The sequence below is a fragment of the Gracilinanus agilis genome, chromosome 4, assembly GCF_016433145.1.
Source record: "Gracilinanus agilis isolate LMUSP501 chromosome 4, AgileGrace, whole genome shotgun sequence".
Classification (NCBI taxonomy): domain Eukaryota; kingdom Metazoa; phylum Chordata; class Mammalia; order Didelphimorphia; family Didelphidae; genus Gracilinanus; species Gracilinanus agilis.
In genome coordinates, this window is record NC_058133.1 from 408,719,423 (window position 1) to 408,737,237 (window position 17,815).

Consider the following 17,815-nt stretch of genomic DNA (forward strand, 5'->3'; position numbering starts at 1 on the left):
CTGCAACTTTGCTAAAGTTGTTGATTATTTCTACAAGCTTCTTAGTTGATTCTCTAGGATTTTTTAAGTAGACCATCATATCATCTGCAAAGAGTGATAGCTTAGTCTCCTCATTGCCTATTTTGATACCTTCAATTTCTTTTTCTTCTCTAATTGCTACTACTAATGTTTCTAGTACAATGTTAAATAATAGAGGATATAATGGGCATCCTTGTTTCACTCCTCATCTTATTGGGAAGGCTTCTAATTTATCCCCATTGCATATGATGCTTGTTAATGGTTTTAGATATATACTATTTATTATTTTTAGGAAAAATCCTTCTATTCCTATACTTTCTAGTGTTTTCAATAGGAATGGATGTATTTTGTCAAAGGCTTTTTCAGCATCTATTGAGATAATCATGTAGTTTTTGTTGGTTTGCTTATTGATATGGTCAATTATGTGAATGGTTTTCTTGATGTTGAACCATCCTCACATTCCTGGTATAAATCCCACTTGATCATGATGGATAACCCTCTTGATCATTTGCTGGAGTCTTTTAGCTAGTATTCTGTTTAAGATTTTTGCATCTATGTTCATTAAGGAAATTGGTCTGTAGTTTTATTTCTGTTTTTGATCTACTTGGCTTTGGGATCAGTACCATATCTGTATCATAAAAAGGAGTTTGTTAGAACTCCTTCTTTGCTTATTATGTTAAATAGTTTGTATAGTATTGGAATTAGTTGTTCTTTGAAGGTTTGATAGAATTCACTTGTGAATCCATCTGGTCCTGGGGATTTTTTCTTAGGGAGTTCTTTGATGGCTTATTCAATTTCTTTTTCTGATATGGGATTATTCTATTTCTTCTACTGTTAATCTAGGCAATTTATATTTTTGTAAATATTCATCCATCCCACCTAGATTGCTATATTTATTGCCATATAATTGTGCAAAATTTTTAATGATTGCCTTGATTTCCTCTGCATTATAGGTGATATCTCCCTTTTCATCTTTGATTCTGATGATTTGGTTTTCTTCTTTCCTTTTTTTAAATTAGATTGATCAGTACTTTGTAAATTTTGCTTGTTTTTTCAAAGTACAAGCTTCTATTCTTATTTATTAATTTAATAGTTCTTTTACTTTCAATTTTGTTGATTTCTCCTTTAATTTTTATAATCTCTAATTTGGTCTTTAGCTGGAGATTTTTAATTTGTTCCCTTTCTAGTTTTTTAATTTCCATGCCGAGTTCATTGATCTTTGCACTCTCTAATTTGTTAATACATGCACTCAAGGATATTTTTTCCCCCTGAGTACTGCCTTAGCTGCATCCCACAGAGTTTGGTAGGGTGTCTCATCATTGTCATTCTCTTCTATGAAATTATTGATTATTTCTATGATTTCTTCTTTAACTAACTGGTTTTGAAGAATTATATTATTTAATTTCCAATTAGTTTTTGATTTGCCTGTCCTATGCCCTTATTAATTATTACTTTATTGCATTATGATCTGAGAAGGTTACACTTATTATTTCTGTTCTTTTGCATTTGTTTGCAATGTTTCTATGCCCTATTACATGGTCAATCTTTGTGAATGTACCCTGTGCAGCTGAAAAGAAGGTGTATTCCTTTTTGTCCCTATTTATTTTTCTCCACATATCTATTAAATCTAATTTTATAGGATTTCATTCACCTCTTTTATCTCTTTCTTATTTATTTTTTGGTTTGATTTACCTAGACCTGAAAGAGGAATATTTAGATCTCCCATTAGTATGGTTTTACTATCTATGTCCTTCTTGAGCTCTGCCAGTTTCTCCTTTAGGAATTTGGATGCTATACCGTTTGGTGCATACATGTTGAGTACTGTTATTTCCTCATTTTCTATACTGCCTTTTATCAGGATGTAATTACCTTTCCTGTCTCTTTTAATCATATCTATTTTTACTTTGGCTTTGTCAGAAATCATGATTCCCACTCCCTCCTTCTTTTTCTCATTTGAAGCCCAAAAGATTTTGCTCCAGCCCTTGAACTTAAACCTCTTTATGTCCACTTGCCTCATATGTGTTTCTTGTAGACAACATATGGTAGGCTTTTGGTTTCTAATCCACTCTGCTATTTGCTTCCTTTTTATGAGTGAGTTCATCACATTCACATTCAGAGTTATAATTATCAGTTGTGCATTCCCCAATATTTTGGTATCCTCTCCTAGTTCTACCCCTTCTTCTTAGGCTATTTCCTTTTAAACCAGTCGTTTATTTTAGACTAGTCCCCCTTGTCCCCTCCCTTGTTTTACTTCCCTTTCCTCCCCCTCCCTTATTCTTCCCCTATTTTTATTTTTAAGACCCAATGAATTCCCTCTCCCCTCCCCTCCCTTTTTTGACCTCCCCACCCCCCTGCTCCTCTTGGTTAATCCCTTCTGACTTTCTCAGTAGGGTTAGATAGAATTCTGTATCCCAATGGATATAGCTACTCTTCCCTCTCAGGGTTAATTCCGCTGAGAATAAGGTTTAAATATTACCTCTTAATTCTCTCTTCCTCTCCTTCTTATAATAGTATTCATCCCCTCCGCTTCCCGTGCTCTCTTTGTGTGGTATAGAATATCCTATTTTTCTGATTCATTCAAGTTTCCCTTGGTGCCATCTACTATTCACCCTCCCCCTCTTCTTTTCCCCACCCATCTCATCTTAGACCATTTAGTGATCCAGCCTCTCCCTATAAATAATTCTTCTAATTACTGTAATAGTGAATACAGTTTTTGAAAGTTACACATAACATTTGTCCATATAGGAATACAAATAATTTGATCTTAAGGCCCTTAAAGAGGCAAGTTTAAAAATAAGAGTTTTCTTTCTTTCCCTTCTGTTTCTTATTTACCTTTTCATGTTTTTCTTGTTTTTTGTTGTTAGATATCGAACTTTCCATTTAGTCTTGGTCTTTTCTGTGCAAATACTTAAATGTGATTTTTCAAGTTACTTTATTGACTACAACCTTTGCTTATATCTAGGAGCTAAAATTCAGTATTTAATTGCATATCTAATTTTATAATGCTATTCAATGGAAAAATATGATTCAACTTATAGAAATATATACTTTGTTGCCAATTTTTAGCAATATATTTTTGAACAAAGTTTTATTCGTCCAATTCATTAATTACTATATAATTATACATCCTATTTGTAAGCACTAGTAAACATTATTATTATAAGAATAAGCTGAAAATATTCCCTGATGCTTTTTTGGAATTGCTTTATTTCTCACTTAGGCAATTTTCATCTGCCTTTTAACAATTATATTTTTGCTTCATAGGAAATGTTAGGTGAACTCTTCACTCCTGTAGAAACACCTGAAGCACCAAACAGGGGATTTTTTAAAGGCTTGTTTGGAGGTGGTGCACAGTCCCTTGACAGAGAAGAACTCTGTAAGTTAATTATTTTTATTTTAGAAGAATATTTCACCAACAGGAAATATTTAAGCAATGTAAATGTATGAAATCTTTCAGGAATAAGGAAGCAGTAGTCCCTCAGTACTCTGCCTCAATTAAACCATAGGTAATGTATTGTGTTCACTTTGAGCATGAGGCATGGTTTAAGAAAGATACTTTTGAAAATCTCTTAATAGTCAGGAAATTTTTTCTAACATCAAGCCTAAATTTTTCTCTGTAACTTTCATCTCTTCTGGTTCTGTCCTCTGGCACCAATCAGAAAACATTTAAATCCTCTTCTGCTTGAGAGCCCTCATCTATTTAACCACATTTATCATGTCCTTCTTGAATCTCCTTTTCCTCAAGCTCAACATCCTATTCTTTTAGCCTAGCCACATATGAAAGAGTGCTTCACCATCCTGGATATCCTCTTGTGGACATTCTCTAGTTTATTATAAATTGATAGATTTGACTAAAAATACAGGGAATAAAATAAATCATCAGCAGAGAAGTGTAGTTCAATAAAATTATACTATTCTATATTTTCTCACCTATAGCTATATTAATTAAGGAAACTTAAATTTTGTATGCCTAAATAAGATTTTTTACAAAAGGCCTTTTTCAGTATACTTAATTCAAAACATCTGCACTGGATAATTTTGATGATATAAAGGATTTGCATGAATATGGAGGAAAAGTATCAGTGAATATTCACATATTTATTTAATTTAATTTGTAACACCCTTAAAATCGTATATAAATGGTGTCAAGTATTTACATAGCTTGATCTTTTGACTGAAAAGAAAATTTTCTTTGTTTTTAATTGTTCTTAATTCATTAATGAATATATTCAGTTGGAGAATCGGCATCTGGAAAAGCCTCCAGGAGTCTTGCTCAACATATCCCTGGTCCTGGTGGTATTGAAGGTGTTAAAGGAGCAGCATCTGGAGTAGTTGGTGAATTGGCTCGAGCCAGGTTAGCCCTGGATGAAAGAGGACAGAAACTTGGTGATCTTGAAGAAAGGACAGCTGCAATGCTCTCAAGTGCAGATTCATTCTCTAAACATGCTCATGAGGTATTCCCAGCAAAAATATATTGAAGCTTTTTCTGTTACTGAATGTAACAGATGACTGTTTACTCAAGTAGAAAGAGCCATGGGTCCTCCCATATCCAATATTCTATGCCTTCAGCATTTTCATACTCTTTGTGCAAATGCATTTTCATGTGTCAGTGAAGTGGTGCACTTCATAAAGTGAATCTGGACACCCAGAAGTTCAGATTAATGGAACCAATATTTATTTATAATTGTATTTTCTGGTCAGGGAAGTTTCCTAGTGAAAGCTGCACCAGACTAAAATTACAATGTAGTTTTTATAGGGTGCAAGATATAAAGCAAACAATGTTCATTAATGAGACATAACCTTGATGAAGCAAAGCAAACCTTATCATCTGGAAGCTATTTTGGTTAGTAGCAGGACTTTCCATGGTATATCTAATCCTGACTGCATGTGAGTAAAGGAGTTACTTTCTCATGGATCCTAACTGTTTTATTTTGGTTCTTAGCTGCCTCACCTTCACAGAAAAGCTCATTTCTGATTTCTACTTTCCCCAGGAAAAACAGGTTTTCTGGTCAATGTAGTTTACCTCACTTCATCAGCAGATAGTGTTCTGGTAGCTTAGATCTATAAACTTATATTTTAGAATCCAAATTTAATCCAGTAGTAATAAAACATAATTTCTCATTGTAGAAATTAATCATTTTAGTGCTTGCCTTATACTTCAGTGGTTCTATGATTTCATCTTTCAATGAAACAGATTACAGTCTATTAATGCCTCATCCTGTGTAACTTTTTGGCCATGTCCTCCTATAAATCTTTTTTGGGTGAGCTTGGCCAATGTGCTAGGGCCCTTTCACATTCTTAATATTACTTAGATACCAAAGGAGCATGTAGGCTATAAGTTTTCATTTGCTCTTGCTTTACAAACAGTTCACCTTTTCTCATCATACATTTTTCCTCAGTGTTGCCCCAAATAAAAATATACTAACATGGATAATGTTAACAAGTGGTTCTCTTAATGAATATGTAGCTCACAGGGTTCTTTATGCATAGTTCAGTGAACTCTGTTTCTACTTGAATTTGACACTTGTGCTCTAAGTCAGTTTTGCCCTTTACTGTTCTTTTTCTCAACTTGGGAAGGGGAGCTAATGTTTGTTAGCAAAGGTATTTTCTAGGATTTTGGTTCTGAGCACCACATTTTATCGACTGATTTCCATCAGTTAAGTTTACTTAGGATAATATATGATATTAGTCTCGTCAGTGCCTTTTTGAATTTCTCATTCTTTTGCATCAATACATTGTTCAAATAAGTTAAATTAGAATTGCCTCATTTGCATGTCACATAAAGAAATAATACCTCCTAACTTTATTTCTCTATAATTTCATTACCTGTAAGTAAGCCTACAGTTCTAGTTCAATTTAAAAGCTATTGAAGCTTGTAAAGCTATGAAGCTAAATCAGAACAATAGCTGGCTACAATATCAAGGCTGATTTATTTTTTACTATTTTCGTCTTGTCATCATCATTGTTAGAGCTCATTGTAGTCCCTCAGATAAGAGTATTCCATAAATTTTTTGTTGGGCAAATCAATAAGCAATGACTTCTTAAGCATTGACCATAAACCAGGCATGGTAATAGGACCTGGAAATAAATTATCAAAGATGAAACAATCCCTGCCCTGAAGAAGTTCTTAGATAGGGGTGGGAGGGAGTTTTAGGGACTAGACAGACTGTATAAATAAGCATATACAAATTATATATACAAAAGTAATACAAATAATTCGGGGAAAACAAACATCATCCATCAACCATGTTAGTGTTATTCCTTTGAAATCAGGAATTTTTACTTATTGCACTCATTATATTCCTATGTTATACTCTAAGACTGGAGGTTCAGATGTTCCCTGAAGCTACAAGGACTTTGGAAATAGAAAGTTCAAAGAGTTCTGATTCCAAATATTAATAAAGTATATTTCTGTAAAACCAAACCTCCTTTAAATACATTGGAGAAGTTGGAGTTAGGGGGAGTTGTTAAGTTATTACTTTTTCCAATTACCATGATCAGGCTCTTTTTAAGAAACTTAGAGTTATTTGTATTTATTATATAGTTTCTATTGAAAAGCCCCTCTTTTCAGACCCATTCCCTCCAAGTATCTCCTTAATTAGATAATTAGTTGAATTATATGAGTTAGCACCCTAATCCCAGAATACGCAATTCTTCTTTCTGCCATGACCCAGAAGGAACTGCTTTATTTGTGGTGATTTATTACAAACATTTATCTCTTAGTTTTCTTATAATTAAAAGACAAAAGATGTATACAATCTAAGATCTCATTTTCCATGAGTTGTATAAAATCTGATATTTTCTTCCCAATCAAGCTGACTACTTTTTTAATCTGTAAAAGTACACTGACATCCATCTCCTATGTCAATCTTACTAACTCCCAGGTGAGTTTAAAAGTGTTTGCATCAAATACTAGCAATTTCAGTACTATCTCAAGCCAGCATCTTAAATTAGTTTACCTTTTTTTTTTAACCAAACTCTGACCATTCTAAATGTGAATACAATTGTCTAAAGTTGTAGGGGGGTTGATTTGATACTTTAAACTTACAGTGATATAAATACTAAAAAAAAAAAAAGAAACAAATTGTAGGTTGAAATTTTTATTATTCACCATTTTCTGTGTGTGCATATATATATGTATAAATATACATATATATATATAAATTTTTTTCTTTCTCTCTTTAGATGATGTTGAAGTACAAAGATAAAAAGTGGTACCAATTTTGAAAGCCAGAATCCAGTAATATCCAACCTTGTCTGGAAGAGGGGAAGATCTCTTTTTTCTTTCCATTAATTTCTTTTAAGACAGAATTGAAGGAGAATTCATCACTGGATACTGTTCTTTCCTAGCACAATCATGCACTGTTTTACCTCAGTCATGTGGCTTTAACTGAGGAGTATTGTATTTAAAATGCACATACATACAACTGGAGTATTCATGTGTGTCCCAGCCATGAATTAACAGCTTGAGAATTGAACAGGTCGCAAAGGACACATGAAGAGGAAAAGAGAAAATTGGCACAAAATGGCAATGGCAGTCATGTATCAGTCCTTTACTAAAATTTCACATGCCTAGAGGTTTTGTGCTACTGTATCAGCCATCACTGCTGAGTTTCTTTTGAGGAGAGGCAGTAAATCAGGGATTCTGGAACTAGAACAGTCATATTTGCATCATTGAACTGAACTATTAACAACTGTCATGAACTTCCCCTTTCCTCAAGTGGATTGGTCATCATTATCATTAGTGCAGAAGAATTAAACTACTACCATCTGGTGAGACAAAATTAAAGTATTGGCTATTGATAATGAAAACAAACATAGTTTACCTGTGGATGGGCTATTCTTGGATCTTTGTTGTTGTATTCCTGTATTCGAGTCCATATTCTGTCAAGTACAAAACAAGGAGATAAATGACTTTTCATTGAAAAGTGAAGAGAACATGAATGAACTGCTCATATTTCTGGAAATTTCTATGTAAAATGGCTATGCAGTGTGAAAAGTGAAAAACCTCCATTGTGGTGAGGAGAATACTTCAATGTCTGTTGTTTTTGTTCTCATTAACTCAGCTAACGGTAGTTTTGACCAAAAAAAGTTAATTGGTTAAATTTGTAAAATGTTAAAATTGGCTAAGGTTTTAATTTATGCTTGAATTTTTTATAAAATGTTTAACCAAATGTACCTTTGCATCTATTTAATTAAAATTGCTAACATGGTTTCATTATTTCAGTAAAATGTGCAGCTCCATAATTAGCAGGGGGCCCTTTATTTGCTACCAGTACACTCAGGTGATGAGCCAGTTAAAACTTACTGCACATATTATCACAATGAAAATACCAAGCATCTAGTGTCAATAATTAACTATATATGAATCTATCTGATGACCTATTTTCTGTAGAATTAATATATTATAAATCTGTACATGTCCTTTCAAAAATTTAATGAGCCAAAAGAGAAGAAAATGTACATTTTGGTAACTAAATTATTATTTCCAGTACTAGAGTCTCATACCAAATAAGACCTGTAATGAAAAATTAAGTACTGATTTCCCAGTATAGCATTAGGACTAGAAAGAATTAACTGATTAAACTTGGAAGCAATCTCACATTATTAATATAAACTTAATATTGCGAGATTCTCAACTGCTCAGTTAAAGAAGTACATAATTGGAGCACTAAAATTAATGTTCATAAAATTAAAATATTTTGTTCCATAAGTAATTATTGTCTTGTTTTTTCTTTAAGAAATAGAGCACAACTTGAAATATAAGTGATTTTTCCCCTCTTTTATGGTCATTAAGGCATATTTACATCACCTTAACTTTATAGGGTTTGTTATAGATTTTTTCCCCTTCTTTAACCATTTAATAATGAAACTTTTATGTTTACATCTCATAAAAAGTGCACTACTGGACAAAAATGTTTACATTCAGGTTGGTTTTAACACATTTGATAAAAACATAATATAAAAGTTGATCAAACCAGTTTAAAAACAGCAACAGCCTATTTCTGAAGAAAGCTTTTTGGAATTTGCAAAGAGCTCGGGTGAATAATTTGTTATTTAATTAACATCTCTATGATGAAAATGTAATAATTCACAAATTACTTTATTTGTATCATATTCCTATATCCTACTGTTCTGTGCTGTGTTATTTTAGAAGATATTTAATACCTCTTTAAAAAACCAGTTCAACATGGAAAAAGTTAACAACAGATTTGAAAAAGTTGATGGGAAACCCTAAGAAAAAATATTTTATGTTTCCACATTGTAGATTGTATTAGTACAACAATTGAAATTTGCCACAGGATTATTTTATGTCTTTCAGTTATTTTAGATCATCTATCATATATAAAATGAACTATTAATTGTTTGATTTACTACAAATGAAGGAAATTTGTTCAATTTTACATAACATTAATGTAGAAAGAAATTGTTAAGTGGATGTTTCACATTTTTTCTTCATTAAATTCTTTGTCATTGATGGATGGCAAACTAAAAATTAACTTTAAGATTAGAAAGCTAAATTCATTTTAAACATAATATTGGAACTTTTTCAGGGATTTTCTTAATTCAGTTTTTGATGGAGAGACAACCTGTTTTCATGGTCACAGTTCTTTAACAATTGTCTTACAGAAAAAGTTGTTTCTTGTTCTACTTAATATTCAGTAAGAAAAAAAGACTACAATAATAATAGTTCCTTATTGAATATCCTACAGAAATTCATTCTCTTTTGAGAAGTACAACTTTACTTTTCTTTTTTTTTCTTTTAAAAATGTAAAAAGTCACCAGCAAGCCAAGTAAAAAAGTCAGGGGATATGTGTAAGATCTTATGTTAAAGCAAAGAATGAGAATATTAAAAGTGTTTACTGAGCTTCTTTCATCTCTTTCTTAATATTATTCTTTATCTCATCTGTTCTAACTTTCAAATCATTGAAGTATTAATTGGTTAATATGTCAAAAAGCAAATGGTTTCTCCATGTATTACCCAATTCATCTCATTTTTCCAAACTAAAATTCACATAGAGACATATATGCCTATGTATTTTGATTACACATATATGCTTGGAAAGGAATTTGTGAGACATCTCTCTTATTGTATTTTCTTATATTTGAAGAATTCTGTATAGTATGTCTGTATGATGTTTGGAAAGAGGGACATCATAATCTCCTTGATTTGCATTTTGGTCATAGAAAAAAATGTTTTGGGGAGAGATAACTGAAGATGCAATGAAGCTATTGTTAATTTCTCTTAATTTCCTTTTTGATGGGAGTTCAAAAAACTGCTGCTATTTATCTGTTATATGTAGCTTATTACATTTAATTACATTCAGTGCTTTCAACTGAAGCTTTTTTTTTATTCTGCCAAATTGTAGATTCTTCTTAATGTTACTTGATGTAAATATGTGTGTGTTTCCAACAAGTCTGAAAGTGTTACATATGTTTAGATAGCAAGGGTGGGATGGGGAGGAAGGTGGTTATTTGGACAACACCATAGATTTCAAGATTTTACCCTGATTTGTATTTCCATTTATGTTTGCTCGAGACACTTTTCATATGGCAAATTAGAAAGCTATATCCAAAGGTAGGTTTGTTTTTTTGTTTTTTTTTTTTTTGGTTTGTTTTTTTTTCTGGCAGAGACTTATATTAACTTTTTTTTTTTTGCTTAATAAAAAGCACTGGTATTACCTGAATTTAAACTTGAATTTTTTTCTGTACTTTTTAAAGAAATGAAACTTTTTATTATAATTTGATTTTTCCACATTTCCTAGTTCAAATAAAATAGTACATGTGTACAAATACACCAAAATCATAGCCATGTGTCTAGGTTTATTTTTAAAAATTAGATGATTAAGAGTTTAAAAAACCTTTTAGAGGAAGTTTTTCAAGGATAATATATATATATATATATAACCATTTGCTGTATGTCAGCATTCTCAGTCTTAAATTATTGCAACACTTTCAGATTTGTTTCAAGATCATACAGTAATAATGTTATATTTATACATACTGCTAAAAATATGCTTTTAGTTTTCAAATGAAATTTTTATATATGTACACTTTAATTTAAGAAAAGATGAACTTGTTAAGTTTAAGTCAGAGTACTTAAAAAGTATGTATATTATCCATACAAAAAGTTATGTTATACGCTTATAATAAGAAATATATTCGTATCTCATATCGAGATACAAGTAATTAAAAATTTACCGTACTTCACTAGAAATCTTTCACACATTTGGCAGGATAATATCATAGGTCTTGTAACCCCTCTTTTCAACGTTCTCAGTTATTACATTTGGGGGGGAGGGAAGGGAGGGGAAATACCCACAAATACAGTTGCAAAATCTTTCTCAATAGCTGCAGCTTGCTATTGGATGCCTACCATAACTTTTGTTTTAAATATATATATATATTAAATATAAATAGTTTTTCAGGTATTTTCTTCAGCATTTTTAAAATAAATTTCCAAAAACTAAAACAGAGTTTATGTATTTTTGTCAATGAAGAGATTTCTTTTATAGTTGATAGAATTTGTTATTTCAGTTTGATATTTACTAATCAGTATTACCGTGTAAATTTTTTTCAAATTTTGATTTTGGAATGCATGGAACTTTTGTGACTGATGTGCTTTTTTTTAAACTCACTAGTTTGTTTATTCACCTTGGTTGAAATTCATTGCTCATATGTTGAAACTGGTAGATATTTTAGAATTTTAAAATGGGTATGACAATTATATTTGTTCATTTACAGCTTTTGTTAATTGAACTTTTCCTGACCCTGAATGATTTCTTATAAAGGATGATATGGATCATTTTCCCTGTGGGTATAAAACTTCACCCCCACAGAAGTATCAGATACTGTAGACAGAAATTAATTGTTTTGGAAAAAAATTTAAAAATTGAAAAGCCTACAGTACTTTTTTCAAGAGAACTAATCTACTTTAATTTGTTCCCAGTTCAAAAGATTAAAACTTTGCTTTCTTCTACTAGTCAAATAGTTTACTAAACTATCCTATAGCTGTTTGTCTCTCATCTCCACAAACCCATGTGTACATCCTAGTTTCCTTCATGTATGATATTCCAAGCCAGCAAGTAAGTGTACTTTTCTGATTAGACTACATCTCAGAGGAATAATAAATTATTCAGTTAGGCCAGTATTTTTGTGAGGATAATAATTGACAAAAATGTGTTGTGTATAGGTTATGAGTAAATCAGTATTAATTTGGTGTGGGTTTTTTTGGCTCAAGCACTTAAAATAGGAACAAGTTATTGTGATAATAGTGTTCATTTGAAATTTTAGGTTTCTAAATTGTACTTTCATTATGAGTGGTGAAAACATTCATCTGAAAATATGCATGTTGAAAAGTGAAAATAAACAAAGCAGAAGGCAATGCAAGTGGGTATATTGTGTTTTAAGTATATCCATTTTTTTCTTTGTAAATAAACAGTACTATATTACTTTAGACTTGACCTCTACTAAATATAATAAAAGTAAGAGAAACATCCTGCTTTCCAGTTATGCTACTGCCTCATTGTAAAAGCACCACCAAAACATAATATGGTAAAGAACAAGAGTAAGTTTTTCTACCTTAGCCCATTCACTGGGCGAGCATGCTTAAAGTAGAGTTCTAGCTTCTGGATACTTTAGACTGTACATGCAGATTTTTTTTATTTCACTAAAGTTTCTTCTTTACTTGGTCTTGCTGAGCCCCAGTTGCTGTCTTGAAGGAAATTATTGGAATATGCATTTCAAATAAGGTGGCATATCCATTTGTCTGTATAGTTTCATATAAACTACAGTCATATTGTTACAAACACTGAAATATGTTAGACATCATAATTATCTTACATTCATGTAATTTAACTATGTCATCACAAAAAAGGTTTAAAATAATGGGATATTTTTGTAAATAAATACCTGTCCAGCTGGTATTTTAAAAGAAAAATGTATTATATATGTTTCTGAAAAAATGTTCATATATATGTATATGAATGTGTCATTATTCTGAAGGACTCTTGATGGGGTAAAATAAACTACTCAAATCTCTCCTAAAACAAAATAACCCCTTTCCTGGAAATTTAGTGTTTTAGTTTTTTTTTCCTCTCAAATGTGAGTTATAATCCTATTGAAACAAATTTTATTTGAAGGAATTATATAGAAATTCTCCATAATAGCAAAGGGAAGAACTAAGACAAGTAATCAAATATTTAGGGGGGAAAGAAACTATTGTTTCTCAAATACATTACTTGTCAAGGCAAATGAGGGATGTTTGTTTTGATTTGTATCTAGAAGTCATCTAGATAATTGCTATTTTTGTTTAACACTTTGCTAGTAAGTACATATATGCACAGAATGTTAATAGCCAATAACAGTTCTCCACAACAGACCCTTTTGTGGAAATTGATTGGGAAGAGAGGGTTGTTAAAAAGTTAAAACTGGAGAATCCCAAACCTATCACATTGTTTCTGTTACACTTGGAAGATTAAAAACTGTGGCAATTATATCCTTAGATGAATGTGTTAAAAATTGGGAAAGAGGATGGTAATTATTCTTTTGTAATGTGGTCTTTAAACACATGGTGGCAGTCTTGTCATTCATTTTCAGTATTCTGGAAGAATCTGACCCCTTTCATTTTTTCCAGTAAAAATTATTGTCTTTTGAAATAATCCCATTTTGTGTTAGATTGTTGACTTCTTTTTGAATCTTTAATATTTCAAGTATCAACTAAGAAAAATGAGTTTCAAAGTAACATTATTTGTTAAATGAAAGCTTTATTTATATAAAATGGTTTATTGTTTAAAAATCCTTCAGTTATTTTGCAGAAGATCTCAGGTTATCAAAGAATGATACAGCAACAAATCAAAAATAAAAGGGCTGGATATTTAAATATCTGTTAAAAGAATTATTCCTGGCTTTAAAAAACTTTAATTAGCATGCCATTGAATAAATGGTATTGTTTAAATATTAGTGTGTATTCGCAGATATCCCGGTATGCCCTAATGTACTAATTATAAAGAAATAAACAGCTTTAATATTTAAATGAGTTTTACTAAATGTATTACATTTTACCACCAAAATAAGCAATGAATTATGACCTATTCATATAAATACACAATATTTTTATTATATTTAATTTTAATGTATCAGAAATAATTTTCTTCCCAATCTCAGCACAACCAAATTTTCTTAGTTTCACTATAGTTCTACGGTAATATGAATGTTTTCAGCAATTTGGACTATACTAAAACACTTTCAGAGGTGGAACTTAGAACTTTATTTCACTTTTTCACACTTTAGTTTAGAATTAGTTTTAAACTAAAGTTCCTGTGTTCAGTCCAAATTCTACATACTTGGAGGCCATAGAATAAAAGAAGACCATGTTTGAAATAATGTCTCTGCCACTTAGTAACTGTCATTTCATATCTGGGCTTCTGTTTATTATCACTAAAGCGGTTGTACCCAAAAGACCTCTAAAGTTCCTTCCAGTTCTAAATCTACCAAAGTCTACAGAAATATATTTCCGAATTAACATGGTGTCTTGCGCTGTGCAGGCTCAATCAAGCTCTGTTAAATATAATGAAGTTATACCTATGATAATATTTTCCATTGCTCATTTTAAATTTAGGTCAGATTTTTCTGTACTATTATCAACCAAAATGTGAGATGTTTTTAATACCCAATTTTTTTACTATATGCCTGATAATGTTGGAATAGAAGGATCCAAATAAATCATTGCATATACTGAAATGCAAGTGAAGGTAATCAATGTATAGTGAAAAACATCAGAGAATTTGGGTTTTAAGTAAAATCTCAACTGCCAGCTTCCTTAATATTACTGAATCTTAAAGCTTTCTATGAACCATGAAAGATCTAAAGTAGTGTAAATGGCAAGCTAGATATATAATGCTATTCTTGAATAATGATATTGCTCTCAATTTCATTAACTCTCTCTAAGCTTCACTGTGTCTTTGAATTTATTACCCTTTTCTTGTTTCTGCCTCTCCAGGACATTGTTCCTAGTTATTGACTTCTGTTAACTCCTAAAACTAAAAAACAAACAAATCTGTCCTTCCCATTGAGAATAAAACCTTTTTTCAGTAAATGGCTTTACTGCCCCTACTCCCACTCATATACACACACACACACATGCACGCACATGCAAACACCAACCAACATCCATCAGGAATCTGGGTTTGTATTTATTAGAAGCTATAGGTTCTCTAGTAACAAAACAACAAGCATACAAGAAAACCATGGTTCAAAAAGTATGATCTACTGACTATTATGATTGACCGTATCTTCAAATTTAGTCAGCACTCATCTAATTCAGTGATTGCTCATATCTACACATATTAGTGAAAAGATGTGGTGTAGTGAGTAAAAGATTGTCCTTATAGTTGGGAAAACCTTTTAAGCCTTGCCTCTATAGATATTATCTGAGATCATATGTCAGTGCAACAGTTCTTTCTCTGGGGAAGAACTAGAAGTTCCTAAATCAGTCTATCTCTGCATGTGCTATCACAAAAATCTTCATATTTAAAAAGAAAAGTATATTCAGGTACACTTACCCTCCTTTAAATTTTGGAAGCTTTAGAACATTTTGTACCCATGTAGTTCTTGCGACAAATTTATGTAATGTACATATATGCACAAAACAAAAATAACCCCTTTATATATTACATTTTATATAAATTACTTATTGCTTTTTTAAACATTTTGTTGGAAATACTGTTCAAGTACTCCATCTGGTGGCCAAAAATATGCCTGGTTGATAAACTAAATTGGTAACTATCTTCTATTTTAAATTCCAAGTGTTACTGAAGTTCATTTCAATTACTTAGGCAAAGAACATCAATTCAAGAGTCAAAAAACCTGTATTCTATCTAGCACTGTTTTTGCGACAAGTTACCTGAATGAATTAATGACCTTGGGCAAATCCTTTAAACTTTCAATATCCTAATCTGTAAAAGAAAAACACCAGCCCCACCTACCTCACAGGGTTGTTGTGAGGATGAAATTAAAAAAAAAGATTATATAAGTATTTCGAAAGAGAAAATAAACATAATGTGTTATTGAATTTTCAAAGTAATATTAATGCCTCATAATCTGTGTGCCTGAAAAATGTAGAATATATATGTATGAGCAATTTGCTTGTGTCTGACTTGAAGCAGGGAAGGGCAATTAGCAAAATTAGTAATGACCATTGGCAAAGATAAGCATGGATTAATTTCTGATAGCTTTTGCTTTTAATAAGTCATCAGCTATCAGCAACTGAAAGTCTGCTGGAATTGAATGCATTTGCATCTGATATAATTAGCTTGCGTTGCAGTGCTTGACTGATAGCTGTAGTCAGAGGTATGGTCTTATTCAAACTAACAAACAAAGTAGAACTATAAAGAATGTACCAATACCTTGTGTGTTCTAGTTACCCAACAAATAATTATTGCATGAATCCCATTTAATAAATTTCATTAAGATGTGCTTTTTTGCTCAGTTGTGAACTGCTCAGTTTTTAGCAATGATACAGCATAGCAGAGCAAAGCTAAAAGGGATCTTAGGCATAATAGAACCCAGACTCCAAATTTTACAAATGGAGAAACTGACCCAGAAAGATAAAAGGATAATATGCATCAAATGTATTCTTTAAAGATTGCTCAAAATATGATTAATTAAAAACTGATGAGAACCAAGAAAGTTGACTTTCTTGTGGAATTAGAAATCAAGAATTCTTAATTCTTTATACCTGTTCAACCACATTTGCATACTCTGGCTGAAAACTTTTATAAATAGGATACTTACCTAAATTTTAGTTCTTAGATTTTGATTTGAGCTTAAATTCTTCTTTTCTGTTGTACTTAAATACACATCTGTCTTTAATTTATCAGCTTATCTTTTTCATCCAAAGAAATGAAGACACATGAAAAGGCTTTAGCAAACTGTGAGCCCAATATAAATATATGCAGATTTTGAATCATGGATTATTTTTGTGAATAAACTATTATCTTAGTAAGCTATGATTACATTTCATTCCATCATCAGTGTCCCCACTTTCAGGATAAATTTTGGTTTTAAATTTTTATCACCACATATTATGGAGGGAAAAAAAAAGAATTAGCATTGCAACATTCTGGGCAAGGAGCCTTTCGGATTTAGCTTGAGGCAGTCCATCTAATTTTGAGCCATATATAATTATTGGGAAATTTTTCTTTACCTCAAGTCTTAATTTTTCTTTTTGCAACTTCTACTCCTGCTGCAAAGCAGAACAAGTCTAATCTTTCCACTTGATAGCCCTTCAGATACTTTAACAACAGCCATCATATACCCTTAAATCTTGTGACTCTTTTGGCCAATGGCTGTTTATATCTTTTAACCAAGTACTTTTTATCATCAGAACTTAAATCTCATATAGGAAAGAGAAAAAAATATTCAGAAAACAGTTATTAGTAGATAAGACATAAAAAAGTCAGAGAATTGGTAAAAATATTTTAACTTAAAATAATTAAACTATTTTACTAATTTCAGTTTATTATTCATAAGCTTGAATAATATATTCATAATCTGATCCACAAAGCAGTGTTTACTCCATTGACTTTATTGTAATCCCACCACATCATTCCCATTCACATGCTTACCTAAATTGTCTAGGGAGGACCCGATTCTCTGAAGGACATCTGGTTCTTTAATATCTTAGCATACATTTTACTCCTTTTTCATTCATCTATATCCTCAAGGATGTCTTTTATGTTACTTCTTGTATAAGTCATGCTTAGTCATATAAGACTGTTCTTACATCTACCATAAG

The 17,815-nt window shown here is 31.3% G+C and overlaps 1 protein-coding gene across 1 annotated transcript in view; it reads left to right on the forward strand.

The window, feature by feature from the left end:
• The window catches only part of STXBP5 (syntaxin binding protein 5), a 252,000-nt gene extending 243,319 nt beyond the window's left edge, over positions 1 to 8,681 (forward strand). The window contains 3 exon segments of the mRNA XM_044675457.1: positions 3,283 to 3,394; positions 4,252 to 4,472; positions 7,204 to 8,681. Of these exon segments, the coding sequence (XP_044531392.1) occupies positions 3,283 to 3,394; positions 4,252 to 4,472; positions 7,204 to 7,245 (375 nt within the window). The 3' untranslated portion in view covers positions 7,246 to 8,681.
• Positions 8,682 to 17,815: the final 9,134 nt, after the last annotated feature.